This window comes from Aquarana catesbeiana, linkage group LG09, assembly GCF_042186555.1.
Source record: "Aquarana catesbeiana isolate 2022-GZ linkage group LG09, ASM4218655v1, whole genome shotgun sequence".
NCBI lineage: Eukaryota > Metazoa > Chordata > Amphibia > Anura > Ranidae > Aquarana > Aquarana catesbeiana.
The window spans coordinates 26,226,660-26,244,706 of NC_133332.1; the positions used below are offsets into that span (position 1 = coordinate 26,226,660).

The 18,047-nt window shown below is 45.1% G+C and overlaps 1 protein-coding gene across 1 annotated transcript in view; it reads left to right on the forward strand.

Moving 5' to 3' along the window:
- GABBR1 (gamma-aminobutyric acid type B receptor subunit 1) overlaps positions 1-15,497 on the forward strand; it is a 333,519-nt gene extending 318,022 nt beyond the window's left edge. Inside the window, 6 exon segments of the mRNA XM_073598155.1 lie at positions 197-313; positions 1,515-1,608; positions 1,796-1,923; positions 3,123-3,251; positions 12,671-12,814; positions 14,746-15,497. Of these exon segments, the coding sequence (XP_073454256.1) occupies positions 197-313; positions 1,515-1,608; positions 1,796-1,923; positions 3,123-3,251; positions 12,671-12,814; positions 14,746-14,973 (840 nt within the window). The 3' untranslated portion in view covers positions 14,974-15,497.
- The last annotated feature ends 2,550 nt before the right edge of the window (positions 15,498-18,047 follow it).

The following is an 18,047-nucleotide window of genomic DNA, read 5'->3' on the forward strand; positions in this document are numbered from 1 at the left end:
TAAATTAAAACAGTGCCAAAAAGCAAAAAATGGCCTGGTCATTACATTTTCCAGAGGTCAAGTAGTTAATATAATTATATTTCTCAGCACTGTATAAATGTTTTTGTGGTTTGTCTGGATCATCCAGGATTCTGGAATTCTCTACCTTATGTAATGTGTATAGCAGTTCTGAGTGTGTTGTATGTCTTCTTCCCAGCAATCTCAGACGTTGGAGCCCTGGAAGTTGTATAGTACGGTGTCCTTGCTGTTGGGTCTGGATGTCATCACACTAGGGATCTGGCAGATTGTGGATCCTCTGCAGAGGGCTATTGAGGTAAGTGAACAGAGGAGGGGCTGGGGGGAGTGGGGGGTGCCTCCAAAATATTTCTAATCAATGATGGGAGAATCGGGCGGGAGATATAATCAAACAATAAATATCCATGAGCTCTGACCTGGAAAGAAAAGAAGATTCCCGGCCACGAAAATTTTTTTTTTGTAGCAACATGAGGTGAAATTGAAGGCCTGGTTGGTCGAATTTCGAAATCAATGGTGGCACCATCAGATCACAAAACGCCAGTGATGGGAGTAAGTCACACATGTGCAAGTCACAAGCAAGTCTCAAGTCTTAACCTTCAAGTCACAAGCAAGTCCCAAGTTACTGTGGCGAAAAGCAAGCAAGTCAAGTCAAGTCCCTGCTAGAAGTCAAGCAAGTCAAGTCTATTATTTTGGTCAAGTCACAAATTAAGTCAAAGTACTGATCTACCCCGAAGCCGGGACTCGGAGGGAGCTTTCTTTTGTGAGGGGGGGCGGCTTTTGCCTAGGCCAAGACACAGCACTGGTGGTGCCAAGTCATTGCAAGTCAAATAGCCCAAGTCAAAGTCAAGTCGCAAGTCATTAGTGCCAAGTCAAAGTCAAGTTGAGTAATTTATTTAATTTTGTCAAGCAAGTCGCAAGTCCTCATACAGGTGACTCGAGTCTGACTCGAGTCAAGTCATGTGACTCGAGTCCCCCACCTCTGCAAAACGCACAAAATTTCTGATTTTCAAAAGAAAATGTGTTCGGATTTTGACCCATGTATGGCCTGCATAATAGAGCCTTCTACAAACACACCATACCATTTACGTATAATGATAAACTTGTAGCATAGGGCCTATTCTAACTTATTGTACCATAGATGCTGGGCAGGGATGATCGTACCCATTTTGACAAAATTGATTTCATAGTGAAATTATTTTTTTTTACCTTCGATTTTGCTAAACTTGAAACTTTCACCCACTCAGCGCCTTAGACCAGTTTTTCTTTGGGAAAACAAAAAGCTAAACTCATCCCTGGTCAGTCTTGTACCACATGTTGTGAATTGTTTTAATAAAATACAACTAAACCATGAGGTTCTGATGTTTAATAAAAAATTTGATATGTGAAGGGTCTTCTCTGCAACGCCAGGTCTTCATCTCTCAGACTTGCAACACAGCTGCCATATAGTATATTGCATAGACTATGTATAGTAATCAAAAAATATTTATAATAAAAAACAGGAGTTTACTAAAGAAGAACCTCGTGGAGACCTGGATGTCCTCATCCTCCCTCAGCTGGAACACTGTAGCTCTGTGAAGATGAACACTTGGCTTGGTGAGTTCCATAGTTTCCTAATCTCTTCTCTCTAATTCTGGAATGTCCTATATGTTCCACATCTCTGTGTTATGATATACTTAGATGTTATGCTATACTTTAGATTCAGAATAACCTCCTGATATCCCCAATCACTGGAAACATCGTACCTTAGATGTTCAACCTCTTCACTGTTCCTTTTCTTTAGGTATTGTGTACGGTTCCAAGGGTCTTCTTCTTTTGCTTGGTATATTCCTGGCCTACGAGACAAAGAGCGTCTCCACTGAGAAGATCAATGACCATCGCGCGGTGGGGATGGCCATATACAATGTAGCAGTAAGTTTCAGAAATGGTGAGAGACGTGTTCCACACATGGTGGTCATGTGGTAAATATGGCTATTCTGGATCAGAGCCTACGCCTTAACATACTCTGTAACCATGGTGAATATTATCAAAGACCCCAAATTAGCTTTACTTAATGAACCTGTGGAGGGGATACCTCGACATACGTAGGCTCTAATTTACTTTATGTTTCTGGTGGCCAAAATAGCTATCTCCACTGCCTAGAGGAAACCTGTGGTTGAGTTGGCGCTAATGAAGCGTAAGCTCATCTGGATAATGACTAATAAAAAAGCTGGTCAGCATACTTCATGACACTGCTGTCCGATTCCAGAGAGTCTGGAATCCATGGATACAATATCTTCAAACTCCCACGTAGGGAATACTCTGGTGGTGGCCGAAAGTGTTGATCCCGATTCTCCTTTCTCTGTTATTTTCTACTCTTCTACTTTTAATTCCTCTCCCCCCCCCCCCCTTTTCTCTTTTCTTTACGGCTCTGCTTGCATTTTCTATCTATTCCCTGAGGATATTTTGAATTGGGGAGTCTCCCCTCCCCCCTGCCCCTTTTCTTTATATCTTTTATGCAAACTGCCCTTCAACTGTTATGTAGCTGAGGAAATTGTTTTGAGCTTGTTGGGATTAACTATTCATTATCCGCCTCAACAGGAATGGCGGGAGGGGTGGGGGGGGGGGAGAGGTCCTCTCTGAGGGAAACTCATTTCTCCCCCACTGAATAGACTATAATTTAACCCACAAACTGTGTCTTTTATTAATGCTTGTAACGTTGATGCAAATTCCTACTGGTGATCCTATAACTGTCAGTATGTTATTCCTGGAGCTTATTGTCATTATTTCCATGTTGACACTTTATGCCGCCTGTGTAGTGGTTTCGCTCTTTTATAAAACAAGCAGGGCCAACTATAGGCCTTATTCTTTTAAGGAAATGTCTGCCTTTTAAACATTTGTAAAAAAAAAAACTCTTTCAATAAATATTATTGAAACAGAAATGGTGGTAAACTTCAGTACAACCCAAAGCACCCACAACAGCCAAAGTGCAGTCTTAAAGTATTTTTTGTAGAATTCTCCATTCAGAGGGCGTGGCAGGGGGTGTGTCCTATGCATACATACTTTTTGCTAATAGGTGTCCCTCATTCCCATTTTAAAATCTTCCCCTTTCTTTTATCCTTTTTGTTTAGGTCTTGTGTCTAATAACTGCACCGGTCACCATGATCCTCAGTAGTCAACAGGATGCCTGCTTTGCATTTGCATCTTTGGCCATCGTCTTTTCGGCCTACATCACCCTAGTTGTCCTCTTCGTACCTAAGGTAAGGAGCACCTTGAGCTGGGATCCGATGGTCCTTTTAAACTGATTGTGTGTGAGGTTCTAGTAGAGCTCGATGGTAGTGAGAAATCACATGGACTACTAAGCAAAAAATAAGTTCCTTAACTTTAAAGTAGATCTACTTATTTTTGTTTTGCCTTGTATAGAGTAGGGAATGGGAAAAATTCCTCTCTGGTTTCTTCACCTTCTTGACTCAGGGAACATAACAGTAAATGAGAAGAAATATCTCCAAAGAGGAAATCCTCTCTTAGATAGTTGTCACCAGAACTCCCCAAAGGAAGATTTCCATTCACCTTCTGGCCTAGGGACAACTGTAAGTTTTGTGTCAGACTCCTATGGTAGCAAGCCCTTGTAGAAGGCCAATTCGGGGGGGGGGGGGGGGTTCCCCGGGGAGCATAGTCTAAGCCCCAGCCTCCTTCTTCTGTGGGGCCTCTGATGGTGGGGATGGACTTGTAGCAGACTGGAACCAGGCCATGGCCTCCAGGTAAGCCCCGCTGAAGATGCGGAGACCTCTCATGGGTGCAGAGTACATATGGCAGGAGACAGGATAAGATTCGGGGAAAAAAAGCTGAGGTCAGGGCATGCGGCAGTCAGGCAAAAACAGTAGATGAAGCTGGGGTCAGTACACAGGAAGTCAACATACAAGTAATACATGGGAAAGCAGGAACACGGAGAAACTAGGAAGTTGCTCAGGCAACGGGAGCTGCACTGAGAATGTCTACATATAGAGAAGCAGACTGGGAGGTGAACCAGTAAGTGATTGAAGGAAAAGGGATTTAAATCCACAGTAGAGCAGGTAACGCCCAGAGGTGAACACAGAAGCCAACAGAACATGTGAATAGAACCACACGTCCAGCAGAACCACTGCAGCAAGGAGGTAAGAATTTTACAAGCAGGAAACTGCAGGCTAAACTGCGACATTTTGTATTTGTGAGATTCGTTTATAGAGAAGAATAAAAGCATACGTTTGTGGACACCTGATCATCACAAGTACATGAGTTTTTTGGACATCCCATGTCAAAACCATGGGCAATAATATGGCGTTGTCCCCTCCTTTGTGGCTATACAACTCTTCAGTTAAAGGCATTCCATGGGGTTCTGGAATGTCTGTAGGACTTTGTGTCCCTTCAGCCATTTGGGAGGTCAGGTACTGACATGAGGGTGTGCACCTCAAAGCTCAAACACACATGCTTTTCTCTGCAGCCTCAGGTGCACGGGGCAGTGAATGAATAGGCAGTGCTCTGTGCTAAGCAGCTTCCTGTTCATTCACAAACCAAAGCCTAGTAAACACAGTTTACTAGGCTTTGGTTATGAATGAACACAGCGAGTGAGTGTGTTCACTGTATTCATTTAGAAAAGGAAGAGGCTGGTAAATTACATATTTACCAGCCCCTTCCCCATTCTCCACCCTGAAATATCCCACACAGCAGCTGGGGGGAGAGGAAAGGAGGGACGCCAGCATCACTGCGGGCAGGGGGTTAGTCTGGGCAGTAGAGGGAATCTGCACTGCGCATAGTGATTAGGGTGTGCCCAGGCACACCTGGCAACCCCCTGCGCACGCCTATGGGTACTGATGTAGGATGAGAAGACCTGGCTCACAATCGGTGATCCAATTCATCCCAAAAGTGTTCAGTAGGATTAAAGGCAGAGGTAGAGGCCACTTGAGTTCCTTTCCACCAAACAGGGCAATAACATGGAGTTGTCCCCTTCCTTTGCGGTTATACCACTCTTCTGTTGAAGGCTTTTCACAAGATTCTAGAGTGTCTGTAGGAATCTGTGTCCCTTTTTTTGTGAGGTCAAGTACTAATGTTAGATGAGAAGACTTGGCTCACAATTGGTGTGCCAATTTATTCCAAAGGTGTTCACTTGAGTTCCTTTCAACCAAACTGGGTAACAATAGAGTTGCCCTCTCCTTTGTGGCTATACCACTCTTCTGACAAGGTTCTGGAGTATGGTTGCCACCTCATCCCTTTAAACCTGAACACATATTAATTACACAGGTTCTGTGGCTGATTAAAGTGGTAATTAAACTCACTTGGTGCCTTATCTGCATTTAATTAGCCTAAGAACCTGTGTAATTCTAAGGTGTTCAGGTTTAAAGGGATGAGGTGGCAACTCTATTCTGGAGTGTCTGTAGACATTTGTGTCCCTTAAGCCATTTGTGAAGCCAGGCACTGATGTTGCATCAGAAGAACTGCCCCAGAATCTATGTTTCAAGCCATCCCAAAGGTATTCAGTGAGCTTGACGGCAGAGGTAGAGACCACTTTAGTTCCTTTCAACCAAACTGGGCAGTAATATGGAGTTGTCTCCTTCTTTGCGGCTATACCACTCTTCTGTTGAAGGTCTTCCATGAGATTCTGGAGTGTTAGTAGGCATTTTTGTCCCTTCAGTCATTTGTGAGGTCTGGTACTGATTTTGGATGAAAAGACTTGGCTCACAACCATTCCATTTCATCCCAAAGGTGTTCAGTAGGGTTGACGCCACTTGAGTTCCTTCGAACCAAACTGGTGAAACCATGACTTTATTGAGTTGGTTGGACCTTCCCCATCCACAAGGTTGGAAGTCCACAACTTTTCCAAAATACCTCTGTATGCTGTAGCATTAAACACGTGAACTCAATCATTTGGTGAGTTGTCCAAATACCTTTTGAGCATTATAGTGTATATCTCCTTTTTTTATAGTTTGTTCCGTGCCGATAAACAAATGAATCCTTTTTCATACTTAGCCATGAATGTTCTGGAATAAAAACTATAATTCATGCTTAGTGGCCCTTAGAGAACGATCTTGAGAAATAATCCAAGTGAAGGAAGAGCGTAAAGAAAAGATTAATGAGCGCAGTTAGAGAAACAACAGGTGTTGTGAGGAGGGGGATGCTGTCAATTGAAACCTGTTGTGAAATAAATATAAGGGCTTGAAAATTTGACTTGCTTGGCTGTCATGCTGGTCCTTCGAACAAGTGGGCTGATCAGGACTTGAGGCATGACTTCATGTTGGCCGTCTTGCTCTACCCCCGTGTCTCTTCTGCGCTAAAATGAACTGACCTGCTGACTTTGCAGTCTTCTTTAAAATGTACACTGACCTGCGCATACATGGTGCCTGTGATGACTGCACTCCTGCGCATGCGCGGGAATTACATCATTCTGCTGCAGCAAATCAAGACGGCCAAAGACCAGCACCAGGAAGAAGCTGGGGAGAATGCTGGAGATGCTGATGGCGGCGAGGCACCTCATGGGTGTTGAACTGTTGGAGAAGAGGTAAGAATTGGGGACTTTAGTTAGTTCCCCTTTGAGGCCTCATTCACACCTGAGCGTAGCGGTAACTCGTTTGCGTTTTTTTGCATGCTTTTCACGCTTTAACCTGCATACACTTGCGCGACCAAACCCCCACCAAAAAAAATTAGCTCCAGAAATGTATTGGTCGAGAAACGTTGGGCTTTTTTTTCAGTGCGCATTTCGTCACGTTTGTAGTGCGTTTTTTTTCACGCAACAAGTGTCTGCTACCTGCGCTTGGGGTGCCCTTCCCAATTAATGGCAGCGTGACCCGCAATTGCGGTGCGTTTCCGAAGCGCGTGGCAAAGCCCAAAACACAGGCGTTTGGTTTTTCTTTATCCGCCTATAATTTAGCTGTAACACGAGATATTATTTTTAATTAGGCCGGAGCTCCCAATTAAGGTTGTTTACACCAAATGAGGGACGGCCGTTCCTTCAGGGCTGCGATTACTGACTTAGAAAGGGCTTAACCTCTCTGGTAACATCGATTCGCGTACTGGTGACACTTGCGCAGATCTTTTACAGGCTGCAGTTGCCATGGTGACGGCTTATTAGCTTTTTTACCTATATCACATGGGTTATAAAGTAAATAAATAAACGGGTTTCATAGCTCCGCGGGGATCCCTGTAACCAGGAAACCAGCGGAGAGGTCGGAGGCCGTACAGGCGTCCAGTGCATATCAGTGCTATTTATAAACGCAGGGCAGTAAACGGCGCCAACACCATGATAACTTAAAGGGGAACTACACTCTCCGTCATGTTATAAAGCAAGAGGTCCCCAAACTATTCAGTATAGGGGCCACATCACAAGTCTTACAAAAATTTGCAGGCCTAAAAAATGAATTTAATACAGGAATAAAATTGACATAAATGAACGTTTTTTTTTTTTTTTTTTAATCAGCATGATATGATAAAAGAAAAAAAGAAAAAACTTCAGAAAAACCATGCAAATAAATTTGAGCCATTAATAAAGGTTGAACAAAAATAAATTCAGTCTGCACCTTTCCTATCAATTCCCCATTAGAACAGGGTCCCTATCAGAGTCCCACCTTACATCAGGGTCCCCCGTTACATTAGGGTCCCCATCAGTGTTCGCCCTTACATCAGGATCCCCCCCTTACATCAGGGTCCCCCCTTACATCAGGGTCCCCTTCAGAATCCTCCCTAACATCAGGGTCCTTATCAGAGAGCCTCCCTTACATCAGGGTCCCTATCAGAGTTCTACCTTACATTAGGGTCCTCATCAGAGTTCGCTCTTACATCAGGGTCCCCTTCTGAATCCTCCCTAACATCAGGGTCCCCTTCAGAATCCTCCCTAACATCAGGGTCCCTATCAGAGAGCCTCCCTTACATCAGGGTCCCCTTTAGAGTTACCCCTTACATCAGGGTCCCCATCAGAGTTCCCCCTTACATCAGAGTCCCTATCAGAGTTCTACCTTACATTAGGGTCCCCCCTTACATCAGAGTCCCTATCAGAGTTCTACCTTACATTAGGGTCCCCACCAGAGTCCCCCTTACATCAGGGTCCCCCCATGACATCAGGGTGCCCCATCAGAATCCCCCCTTACATCAGGGTCCCTATCAGAGAGCCTCCCTTACATCAGGGTCCCCTTTAGAGTTCCCCCTTACATCAGGGTCCCCATCAGAGTTCGCCCTTACATCAGGGTCCCCTTCAGAATCCTCCCTAACATCAGGGTCCCCTTCAGAATCCTCCCTAACATCAGGGTCCCCATCAGAGTCCCCCCTTACATCAGGGTCCCTATCAGAGTTCTACCTTACATTAGGGTCCCCACCAGAGTCCCCCTTACATCAGGGTCCCCCCATGACATCAGGGTGCCCCATTAGAATCCTCCCTTACATCAGGGTCCCCATCAGCGTTCCCCCTTACATCAGGGTCCCCATCAGAGTTCCCTCTTACATCAGGGTCCCCATCAGAGTTCCCCCTTACATTAGGGTCCCCATCAGAGTTCCCCCTTACATCAGGGTCCCCATCAGAGTTCCCCCTTACATCAGGGTCCCCATCAGAGTTCCCCCTTACATCAGGGTCCCCATCAGAGTTCCCCCTTACATCAGGGTCCCCATCAGAGTTCCCCCTTACATCAGGGTCCCTATCAGAGTTCTACCTTACATTAGGATTCCCATCAGAGTTCACCCTTACATCAGGGTCCCCTTTAGAGTCCCCCCATGACATCAGGGTCCCCCATCAGAATCCTCCATAACATCAGAGTCCCCCCTTACAACAGAGATCCCACTCTCTTCAGGGTTCCCATCAGAGTCCTCCCTTACATCTGAGTTCCTTCTTACTTTAGGGTCCCCATCAGAGCCCCCCCCCTTACATCAAGGTCCCCATTAAAGCCCACCCCCTTAAATTAGGGCGCACATCAAAGTTCCCATAAAAATCCTCCCTAACATCAGAGATCCCACTCTATTCAGGGCCCCCATCACCTTACATGAGAGTCCCCCTCCCCCACTTCAGAATCCCCATCAGAGTCCCATCTAACATCAGAAACCCCCCTTATTTCAGGGGCACCATCAGAGTACCCAATATACACTACTGATCAAAAGTTTTAGAACACCCCTATTCCAGTTTATATTGAAATTTACAGTTTAAAGCAGAGTTCCACCCAAAAGTAGAATTTCTACTTTATTGCTCCCCCCCCCCCCCCCCCCCCAGTGTCACATTTGGCACCTTTCAGGGGGGAACAGAGACCTGTTTTTGACAGGTCCCCTTCCCCACTTCTGGAAGACCGGCCCCCTCCTCCTTCCTCTTCCTCTGGGCCAATCAGAAAGCGTAGTGCGCTTTGCGCATGCGCAGTAGGGAACCGGCTGTGAAGCCCAAAAGGCTTCACTGCCGGGTTCCCTTACCTGGAATGGCGGCGACTGCACCCAACAGTCGATCCGCAGATTGGCCGGGGTGCCGACACCGCGGGCTCCCTGGACAGGTAAGTGTCCTTATATTAAAAGTCAGCAGTATTTGTAGCTGCTGACTTTAATTTTTTTTCCCCCAAGGCGGAACTCTGTCCATTTCACCTCAAACCAGCTCCATGGTAGTGCTGCACTATGGATGTGCCTTTTTATCTGACGTCTACCAGACATGCAGCCTCTAATGACTTGAAATGACCACAAGTGTATCTTTGACAAGACAAGGCAGCAACCGTTTCATTTTCTTGTTAAGAAAGATTTTTCTTTTTTATACAATTCAGAATACAAATGTGTTATGCAAATGCTGACACAAGCTTTATTGATTTTTGTAAAGTGTGATTTTTTTTTAATGATCCACTTTAAGCCAAATGAGTCTTTTGAGAAAATTGGCTTCATGTGGGTTTGTTTAGTTGATGGCTCTCCATTGTGGTCTGGTAGCCGATTAAGGCTCATTTGCATTTTTCGCGGTGCGTTAACACGCATTGCGTTAGGGCGGTCTATTGAAAATAAAGGATGAAATTTGGACGTGTCACAAAATTTGTAACACAATGCAGCACAATGAACTATAGTGTGTTGCCTTAGTACATTGGGGTGCCTGTCAGAACGTATGGCACCACAATGCAGCAATGCATGTATAGTGGTTACACATGCGTTACTGAAATGCAAAAGTATAAATGGGCCCCTAAAGTCTATATTAACCCTAGTTGAATGACATTTAGTTTGCGAAAGCATTATATATAAAAAAATTATAGGCTAGAGGAGAGGAACGCAGAGGGATGGATGGGGTACGGTCTCGGGGGAGGGGGTGAGGGGGGGGGGGGGTATTGGTAGGAGGGAAATATTAGTAAACTCTAGAATGACTACTTATTTGTCTTGTTTTGTAATGGATTGATTTGGATCATTAAGCAATCTTAAAGCCACGATGATGTGATGATAAGATGAGAAAGAAATTTGAATTTTAAATAATTGAAAAATAATTTCCCGGGAGAAACTTTCTAACTGAAGTGGCAAAAAAAAAAAAAAAAAAGAAAGAAAAAGGGAAGAAAAAAAAAACAAAAAAAAAACAGTTGAATATAAATGTATATATAGATACATATAGCTAGATACTGTGTGTGTATATTTATATAATATATACAGTATCTCACATAAGTGAGTACACCCCTCACATATTTGTAAATATTTTATTCTATCTTTTCATGTGACAACACTGAAGAAATGACACTTTGCTACAATGTAATGTAGTGAGTGTACAGCTTGTATAACAGTGTAAATTTGCTGTCCCCTCAAAATAACTCAACACACAGCCATTAATGTCTAAACCACTGGCAACAAAAGTGAGTACACCCCTAAGTGAAAATGTCCAAACTGGGCCCAAAGTGTCAATATTTTGTGTGGCCACCAGCATTTTCCAGCACTGCCTTAACCCTCTTGGGCATGGAGTTCACCAGAGCTTCACAGGTTGTCACTGAAGTCCTCTTCCCCTCCTCCATGATGACATCACAGAGCTGGCAGATGTTAGAGACCTTGTGCTCCTCCACCTTCCATTTGAGGATGCCTACAGATGTTCAATAGGGTTTAGGTCTGGAGACATGCTTGGCCAGTCCACCACCTTTACCCTCAGCTTCTTTAGCAAGGCAGTGGTCGTCCTGGAGGTGTGTTTGGGGTCGTTATCATGTTGGAATACTGCCCTGCGGCCCAGTCTCTGAAGGGAGGGGATCATGCTCTGCTTCAGTATGTCACAGTACATGTTGGCATTCATGGTTCCCTCAATGAACTGTACCTCCCTAGTGTCGGCAGCACTCATGCAGCCCCAGACCATGACACTCCCACCACCATGCTTGACTGTAGGCAAGACACATTTGTCTTTGTACTCCTCACCTGGTTGCCGCCACACACACTTGTCACCATCTGAACCAAATAAGTTTATCTTGGTCTCATCAGACCACAGGACATGGTTCCAGTAATCCATGTCCTTAGTCTGCTTGTTTTCAGCAAACTGTTTGCGGGCTTTCTTGTGCATCATCTTTAGAAGAGGCTTCCTTCTGGGATGACAGCCATGCAGACCAATTCGATGCAGTGTGCGGCGTATGGTCTGAGCACTGACAGGCTGACCCCCCCCCACCCCTTCAACCTCTGCAGCAATGCTGGCAGCACTCATATGTCTATTTCCCAAAGACAACCTCTGGATATGACGCTGAGCATGTGCACTCAACTTATTTGGTGGACCATGGCGAGGACTGTTCTGAGTGCAACCTGTCCTGTTAAACCGCTGTATGGTCTTGGACACCGTGCAGCAGCTCAGTTTCAGGGTCTTGGCAATCTTCTTATAGCCTAGGCCATCTTTATGTAGAGCAACAATTCTTTTTTTCAGATCCTCAGAGAGTTCTTTGCCATGAGGTGTCATGTTGAACTTCCAGTGACCAGTATGAGAGAGTGAGAGCGATAACACCAAATTTAACACACCTGCTCCCCATTCACACCTGAGACTTTGAAACACTAACGAGTCACATGACACCGGGGAGGGAAAATGGCTAATTGGACCCAATTTGGACATTTTCACTTAGGGGTTTACGCACTTTTGTGTGTTGAGTTATTTTGAGGGGACAGCAAATTTACACTGTTATACAAGCTGTACACTCACTACTTTACATTGTAGCAAAGTGTCATTTCTTCAGTGTTGTCACATGAAAAGATAGAATAAAATATTTACAAAACAAGGAGGAATACACCTCACTCTTGTATTTACAGTGATTAATATTTGCTTATCCTGGAGTTCAGTTTTCCTATAAGTGACATTCAGAATTCAGATTCAGAATACTTTATTATTCCCAAAGGGAAATTATTATTATATTTTATAGTAAGTATTTATAGTTATAATATTTTCCATTGCTCCTCCCTGGAGGATACATAAAGGTTTTCTGAGGGTAAGGGTGGAGGAGCTGGGCCAGAGTAGGCTATGTACGGAGGGGCTATGCTAGGGAATTGACTCTTCCTGAAACAGTCAAAATTCTAGCAGGTTCAGAAGCATATTACAAGTGATTAAAAAATCATTTACAAAAAGGAAAAATAGTAGAAGTGAGCGTTGATTCTTCTGTGATTTTTACCTGCAATCTTTTTAAGTTGATGACAGGGTCTCTTTAAACTCTATAAAAAAGTTGTAGTTTTTTAACTGTGTTTAGTTGACATGTGATCTTCATGTGTTTGTCTCCAGATGAGAAGACTTATCACCCGGGGAGAGTGGCAGTCTGAGCAGCAGGATACTCTGAAGACTGGATCATCCACCAATAATAATGAAGAGGAAAAATCCCGTCTACTGGAGCGGGAGAACCAGGAACTGGGCCGGATTATCGCTGAGGTGAGCGACAGAACTGACTACCGCCCCAAAAAAAAATACAGCCACATGTAACTTTGATAAAAGTTATAAAAATAAAGCCCTATAAATATAAGAGAAAAAGTGTAGCTAAAAACATTTTAACCTCTTCCCGCTGTAACGCATAGGTGCCGCGACAAAGAATGCGGGCTTAGGGCGGCGAAGGTTTCTGTGCCGAGAGCTCCCAACATGTTCCCAACACAGTGACTGAGCTGTCAAAGATCGTTCTGGTCTGTAGTAATGATCAGGATCCAGCAGGACCGACTTTCGCTCATGTGACCTCTGTGACACCCAATCACAGTGGTCAAGTAATCGTGCAGACCTTCCCATCCCCCTGGTCATAATAGCCCAGTCAAAGGGAAACCAAAGCTGGATAGGAAGGGATTTAATTAAATAATACCACAGAAGGGACCATGGTGACCTCATACATCTATTGTGGAGATGCCCCAAGCTCCATCTATACTGGTCAGGGGTGGTAACTACCATTAATAAGGTGTTTCGGGTCCAGATGATCCCGATGGATCCTAAGCCCTGTATATTAGGCATTCTAGACAACCTCTCTATTGAGGAAATCCCTAAACAAGCCATAGCCAGAGCACTCTTTCAGGCACGCAAACTTATCCTTAGACATTGGAAAGGGAACGGAACCTCCCACTCTGAGAGAGTGGACGACTCAAATGGGGGACACTCAGCATCTGGAGAAGTAAATCTTCCAGCACAGGGGTCGCCCAGAAAAAATCAACACTCTATGGTCTGCATGGTTATATACCCCTGGTCTTAGCCCAGTGGATTTGGTCCTGGATATGGACTGTTTCTCTAGCACAATAGTTGACTCTGGTCAAGATATGAAGAGGTGGCCCTTTAGGCTAGTGCACTGCAGATAACTATGGTAGGAGACTAAGTAAAGGGGGAGGGAAGGGGGGGGGGGGGGGAAGGGCAGGGAGGGTCGGGGTAAACAGCAGAGTATTACAGGACATGAATCCAATGGCAGAATGAGCAATGTCCTCCTGCAGAAGCTGCCAGCGTAGAGTATTATAATGAGAGATGCTGTAGTGAAGGAGAAGAGTCCTCCAGCAGAACGGAGTATTACTGGAAATGAGAAATAGTGAAGGAGAACAGTCCTCCAGCAGAACGGAGTGTTACAAGACATGAGGGATAGTGAAGGAGAAGAGTTCTCCAGCAGAACAGTCTATTACAAGAGAAGAGAGCTAGTGAAGAAGAGTCCCCCAGTAGAATAGAGTATTACAGGAAATTAGAAGTAGTGAAGGAGAAGAGTTCTCCAGCAGAACAGAGTATTACAAGATGTGAGGAATACTGAAGGAGAAGAGTGCTCCAGTAGAGCAGAGTATTACAAAACACGAGGGATAGAAGTGTCCTTCAGTAGAACAGAGTATTACAAAACACGAGGGATAGAAGAGTCCTTCAGTAGAACAGAGTATTACAAAACACGAAGGATAGTGAAGGAGAAGAGTCCTTCAGTAGAACAGAGTATTACAAAACACGAGGGATAGAAGAGTCCTTCAGTAGAACAGAGTATGGCAGGAGAAGAGTCCTCCAGCAGAGCAAAACATGAGAGATAGTGAAGGAGAAGAGTCCTCCAGCAGAACAAGACATGAGAGATAGTGAAGGAGAAGAGTCCTCCAGCAGAACAAGACATGAGAGATAGTGAAGGAGAAGAGTCTTCCAGCAGAACAAGACATGAGACATAGTGAAGGAGAAGAGTCCTCCAGCAGAACAAGACATGAGAGATAGTGAAGAAGGAGAAGAGTCCTCCAGAAGGATAGAATATTTCAGGAGAGGAGTGTTAGATATTTGAAGGAACATAGTCCTCCAGCAGCTCACATATACGTATATATATATATATATATATGTACATTTTTTATAATACTTCTCTTTCCCCTTTTCCTGACATCTAGAAAGAAGAGCGGGTTATGGAGCTGCGTCAACAGTTGCGCTCTCGCAGGAAGCAGTCGGTGACAGCCCGTGAGAACTGCTCTGACAATCACTACCCAAACTCCTCGGGGGCGGTCTCTTCTCTGTACCAGCCTGGCCTCCCTCTCGCCAGGTGTTTGGTAGCCGAGGGAGGTGACAAGCTGGGGAGGAACAGCTGTGACGGGAGCATGGTCCACCTTCTTTACAAGTAGAGAAGTCACACCAACCAGCGGTTGCCCAGAAGGTGACCAGGATGTTCTCTTTTTACTGCATAGCTGTCAGTACACTGTGTGGCCTCTCCTCCTTTATCACCACTCTTCCAGGACGTGTCTTCCCAATCCCATTTTTCTATGTCTCACCCTTTATACGTCTGCCTTTCATTGATCTCCCTTTTTCTCCCATCCTCTCGATTCCAATTTTTTTCCAATGTGTCTTGGCATTCTCCTCTGTCTCTGTAATCTGGATCTCATATTGTAATCTCATATAATCAACGGCACTTTAAAACTTCATATCAGCCACTAGAGCCCTCCTATTCAAGCACAGATTCCTGTCTCCACCGGAAGCCACACTTGTGAAGCCTTGAAACAATTCCCCCTACCATTGGCTTCTCCCCTGCAGGGAACAGTCATGATCTACTACCGCCTGGAGTAATCTGCACCCACTGCACTTACAATATGTTTTCTAAACTGTGATTGGCTATTGCAATAAATAAACGAGAGATAATTTTTATTGTTCAGTCCCTGGTCAGTGTGTTTTCCGTGATGTTGATCTATTCCATTGTATGATCTATGGTAGCCTTTCTCAACCTCTTTACACCAGAGGAACCCTTTAAATAATTCTCGGGTCTCAGGGAACCCCTGATGAAATCAATTCTTTAGATTCATTAGAAAAACTCTCCTTACATTGATGGTCAGTGATAAGAATGCCCCCCCTAACAGTGGTGGTCATAATGCCACCTTTAGAAACAGCTAAAAAGATCATTGGCACCATGTCCCTGGCTCTGCCAAGTATTGTTGGCCCCGGAACTATGCAGGCACCATCAGATGGAAGGTCAGTAGGCACCCACCAGGAAAGCCTCGCAACCTCTGGAGGAGAATGGCTGATCTAATCTCTTTTGGAATACATGCATAAGAGGTATTTATTATTAATGTCCAGTGCTGAGCTGCTCCCATGTTTAATAAAGAAAATTAGAGAAATCATTCTTATTTTACTACTGGCCGCCCGCGCTATAGCCGAAAGAAGGCTACAGCGTGGGCCTTAATTGCCAGGAGGGCGTCCATGGACATCCCCCATGCATGAGCTGCCTGCGCATCCCTGCGATCACCGAGTCTATGAAACTCAGCTGATCACAGATCAAAGTAACGGGCCGATCCCGTCCCCTTACCACGTGATCAGCTGATCACGTGATGTAAACAGAAGATCGGTACTCAGTATTTTTTTTTCCCCTCACGCTGTCAGCATGAGAGTAATAAAAAGCAGATCACCGGCTTCTGTCAGAGGGACATCGGTCCCCCACACAGAGAGCCGCGGCTGCCTCATCAGTGTCCACCAGTGCCATCTGCCAGTGCCACCTACCATTGCCCACAGTGCCACCTACCTTTGCCAACCAGTGCCACCCATCAATGCCAGTGCTTCATCATCAGAGCTACCGATCAGTGCTGCCTATCAGTGTCACCAACCAGTTCCCATTACTGCCACCCATCAGTGCTGCTTATCAGTGCCGCCCATCAGTGCCAGCTCTCAGTGCCGCCTCATCAGTGCTTATCAGTGTCCTTTAGTGCCGCCTTATCAGTCCCTATCAGTGCAGCCCATCAGTGTCGCCTATCAGTGCAGCCCATCAGTGCAGCCTCATCAGCGCACATCAATGAAGAAGAAAAATTACAGCTGAACCTCGGTTTGCGAGTAACGCAGTTAACGAGCGTTTCGCAATACGAGCACTGTATTTTTAAAAATCGTAACTCAATTTGCGAGTGTTGTCTCGCAAAACGAGCACAATTCAGGCCAAAGCATATGCAGTACCGTGTTTGGCCTAAGGTGGGGGGGGGGGTGCCGGAGCTGAGCAGCGCCGATCGCAGCCGCTCGGCGCAGTTCGGAAATGCACGTAAAAGGCCCAAGGACAGCTTGGCTGACCTCAGCAAACCTTGGGAACGGAGTCTTTCCAAGGTTTGCCGAGGTCAGCCAAGGTGTCCTCGGGCCTTTCCGGCCATTTCCGAGGCTCTCCGGCGCCCCCCCACCTCTGGCCGCATGCGGTATTACATCCTATTGAAACTCGCTTTGATATGCGCTTTGATATATTCTCCTGGAACGGATTATGCTCATAATCCGAGGTTCCACTATGCCTGTTTTCAAAATTTTATAACAAACAATTTTTTGGTCTTTTTTCATTTTTTTTTTTAGCAAAAAATAAAAAAAAAACCAGGAGTGTTTAAATACCACCAAAAGAAAGCTCTATTTGTATGAAAAAAATTATAACAATTTCATTTGGGTACAATGTTGCATGACCGTGCAATTGTCATTCAAAATGTGAGAGCGCTGAAAGCTAAAAATTGGTCTGGGCAGGAACGGGGTGAAAGTGTCCGGTAGGCATGTGGTTTAGCATGCTTTTAAGAGAAGGCACTCCATGGAGTTGAGTGGATTGAAGCCAAACACTCACCCATTGCTGTACCATAGTTACTTTTCACGATTCATAAGGCCCTTTTGAGCCATTTTGGGTATATAAGCAGCCTATAGCTTGCTCTACAGTATATATTGGTTTCTAATGTGTGCCCTAATTCTTGTCCATCCTCAGTCTTGTTTTCATGAAGTGTCAGAATGTGAAAGATTTCTAAAAGTTTGGGCAATGCCAGAACTAATTTTTTGGTTTTGTATAGACTGAGGAAGTGTTAAAGTGAGGAAAGCACAAACATTTCCATGTAAATATATTCCTCAATAGTCGCAGACAGTGGCAGCCCGTAATGCAAGGTGCAAGGGCGCCGCCCCCCTATCCATGCGTCCGCCCCCCTAATCTACATGCGGGGTGCCAGACCATGGATTCCAATGGGGTTTTTTTTTTTAAGCACGTGATTAGAGCCAGAGGCTCTAATAGGCTTCAAAAAAGGTTGGGTTCTGCGCCCCGAGCCCACCCAGTTGTGTGACAATAGCGAATGAATGTTCGCTATTGTCTTCCTGATTCTCCTCCCAGCCAATCATGAAGTGGGTCATGAAAGGAGAAGCGCCCTTTTGGCCGCCTAGGAGGAGGAGGGAGGAGCCGCAGGGCGGAATCCGCTGTGATGTAGAGGAGGAGGAG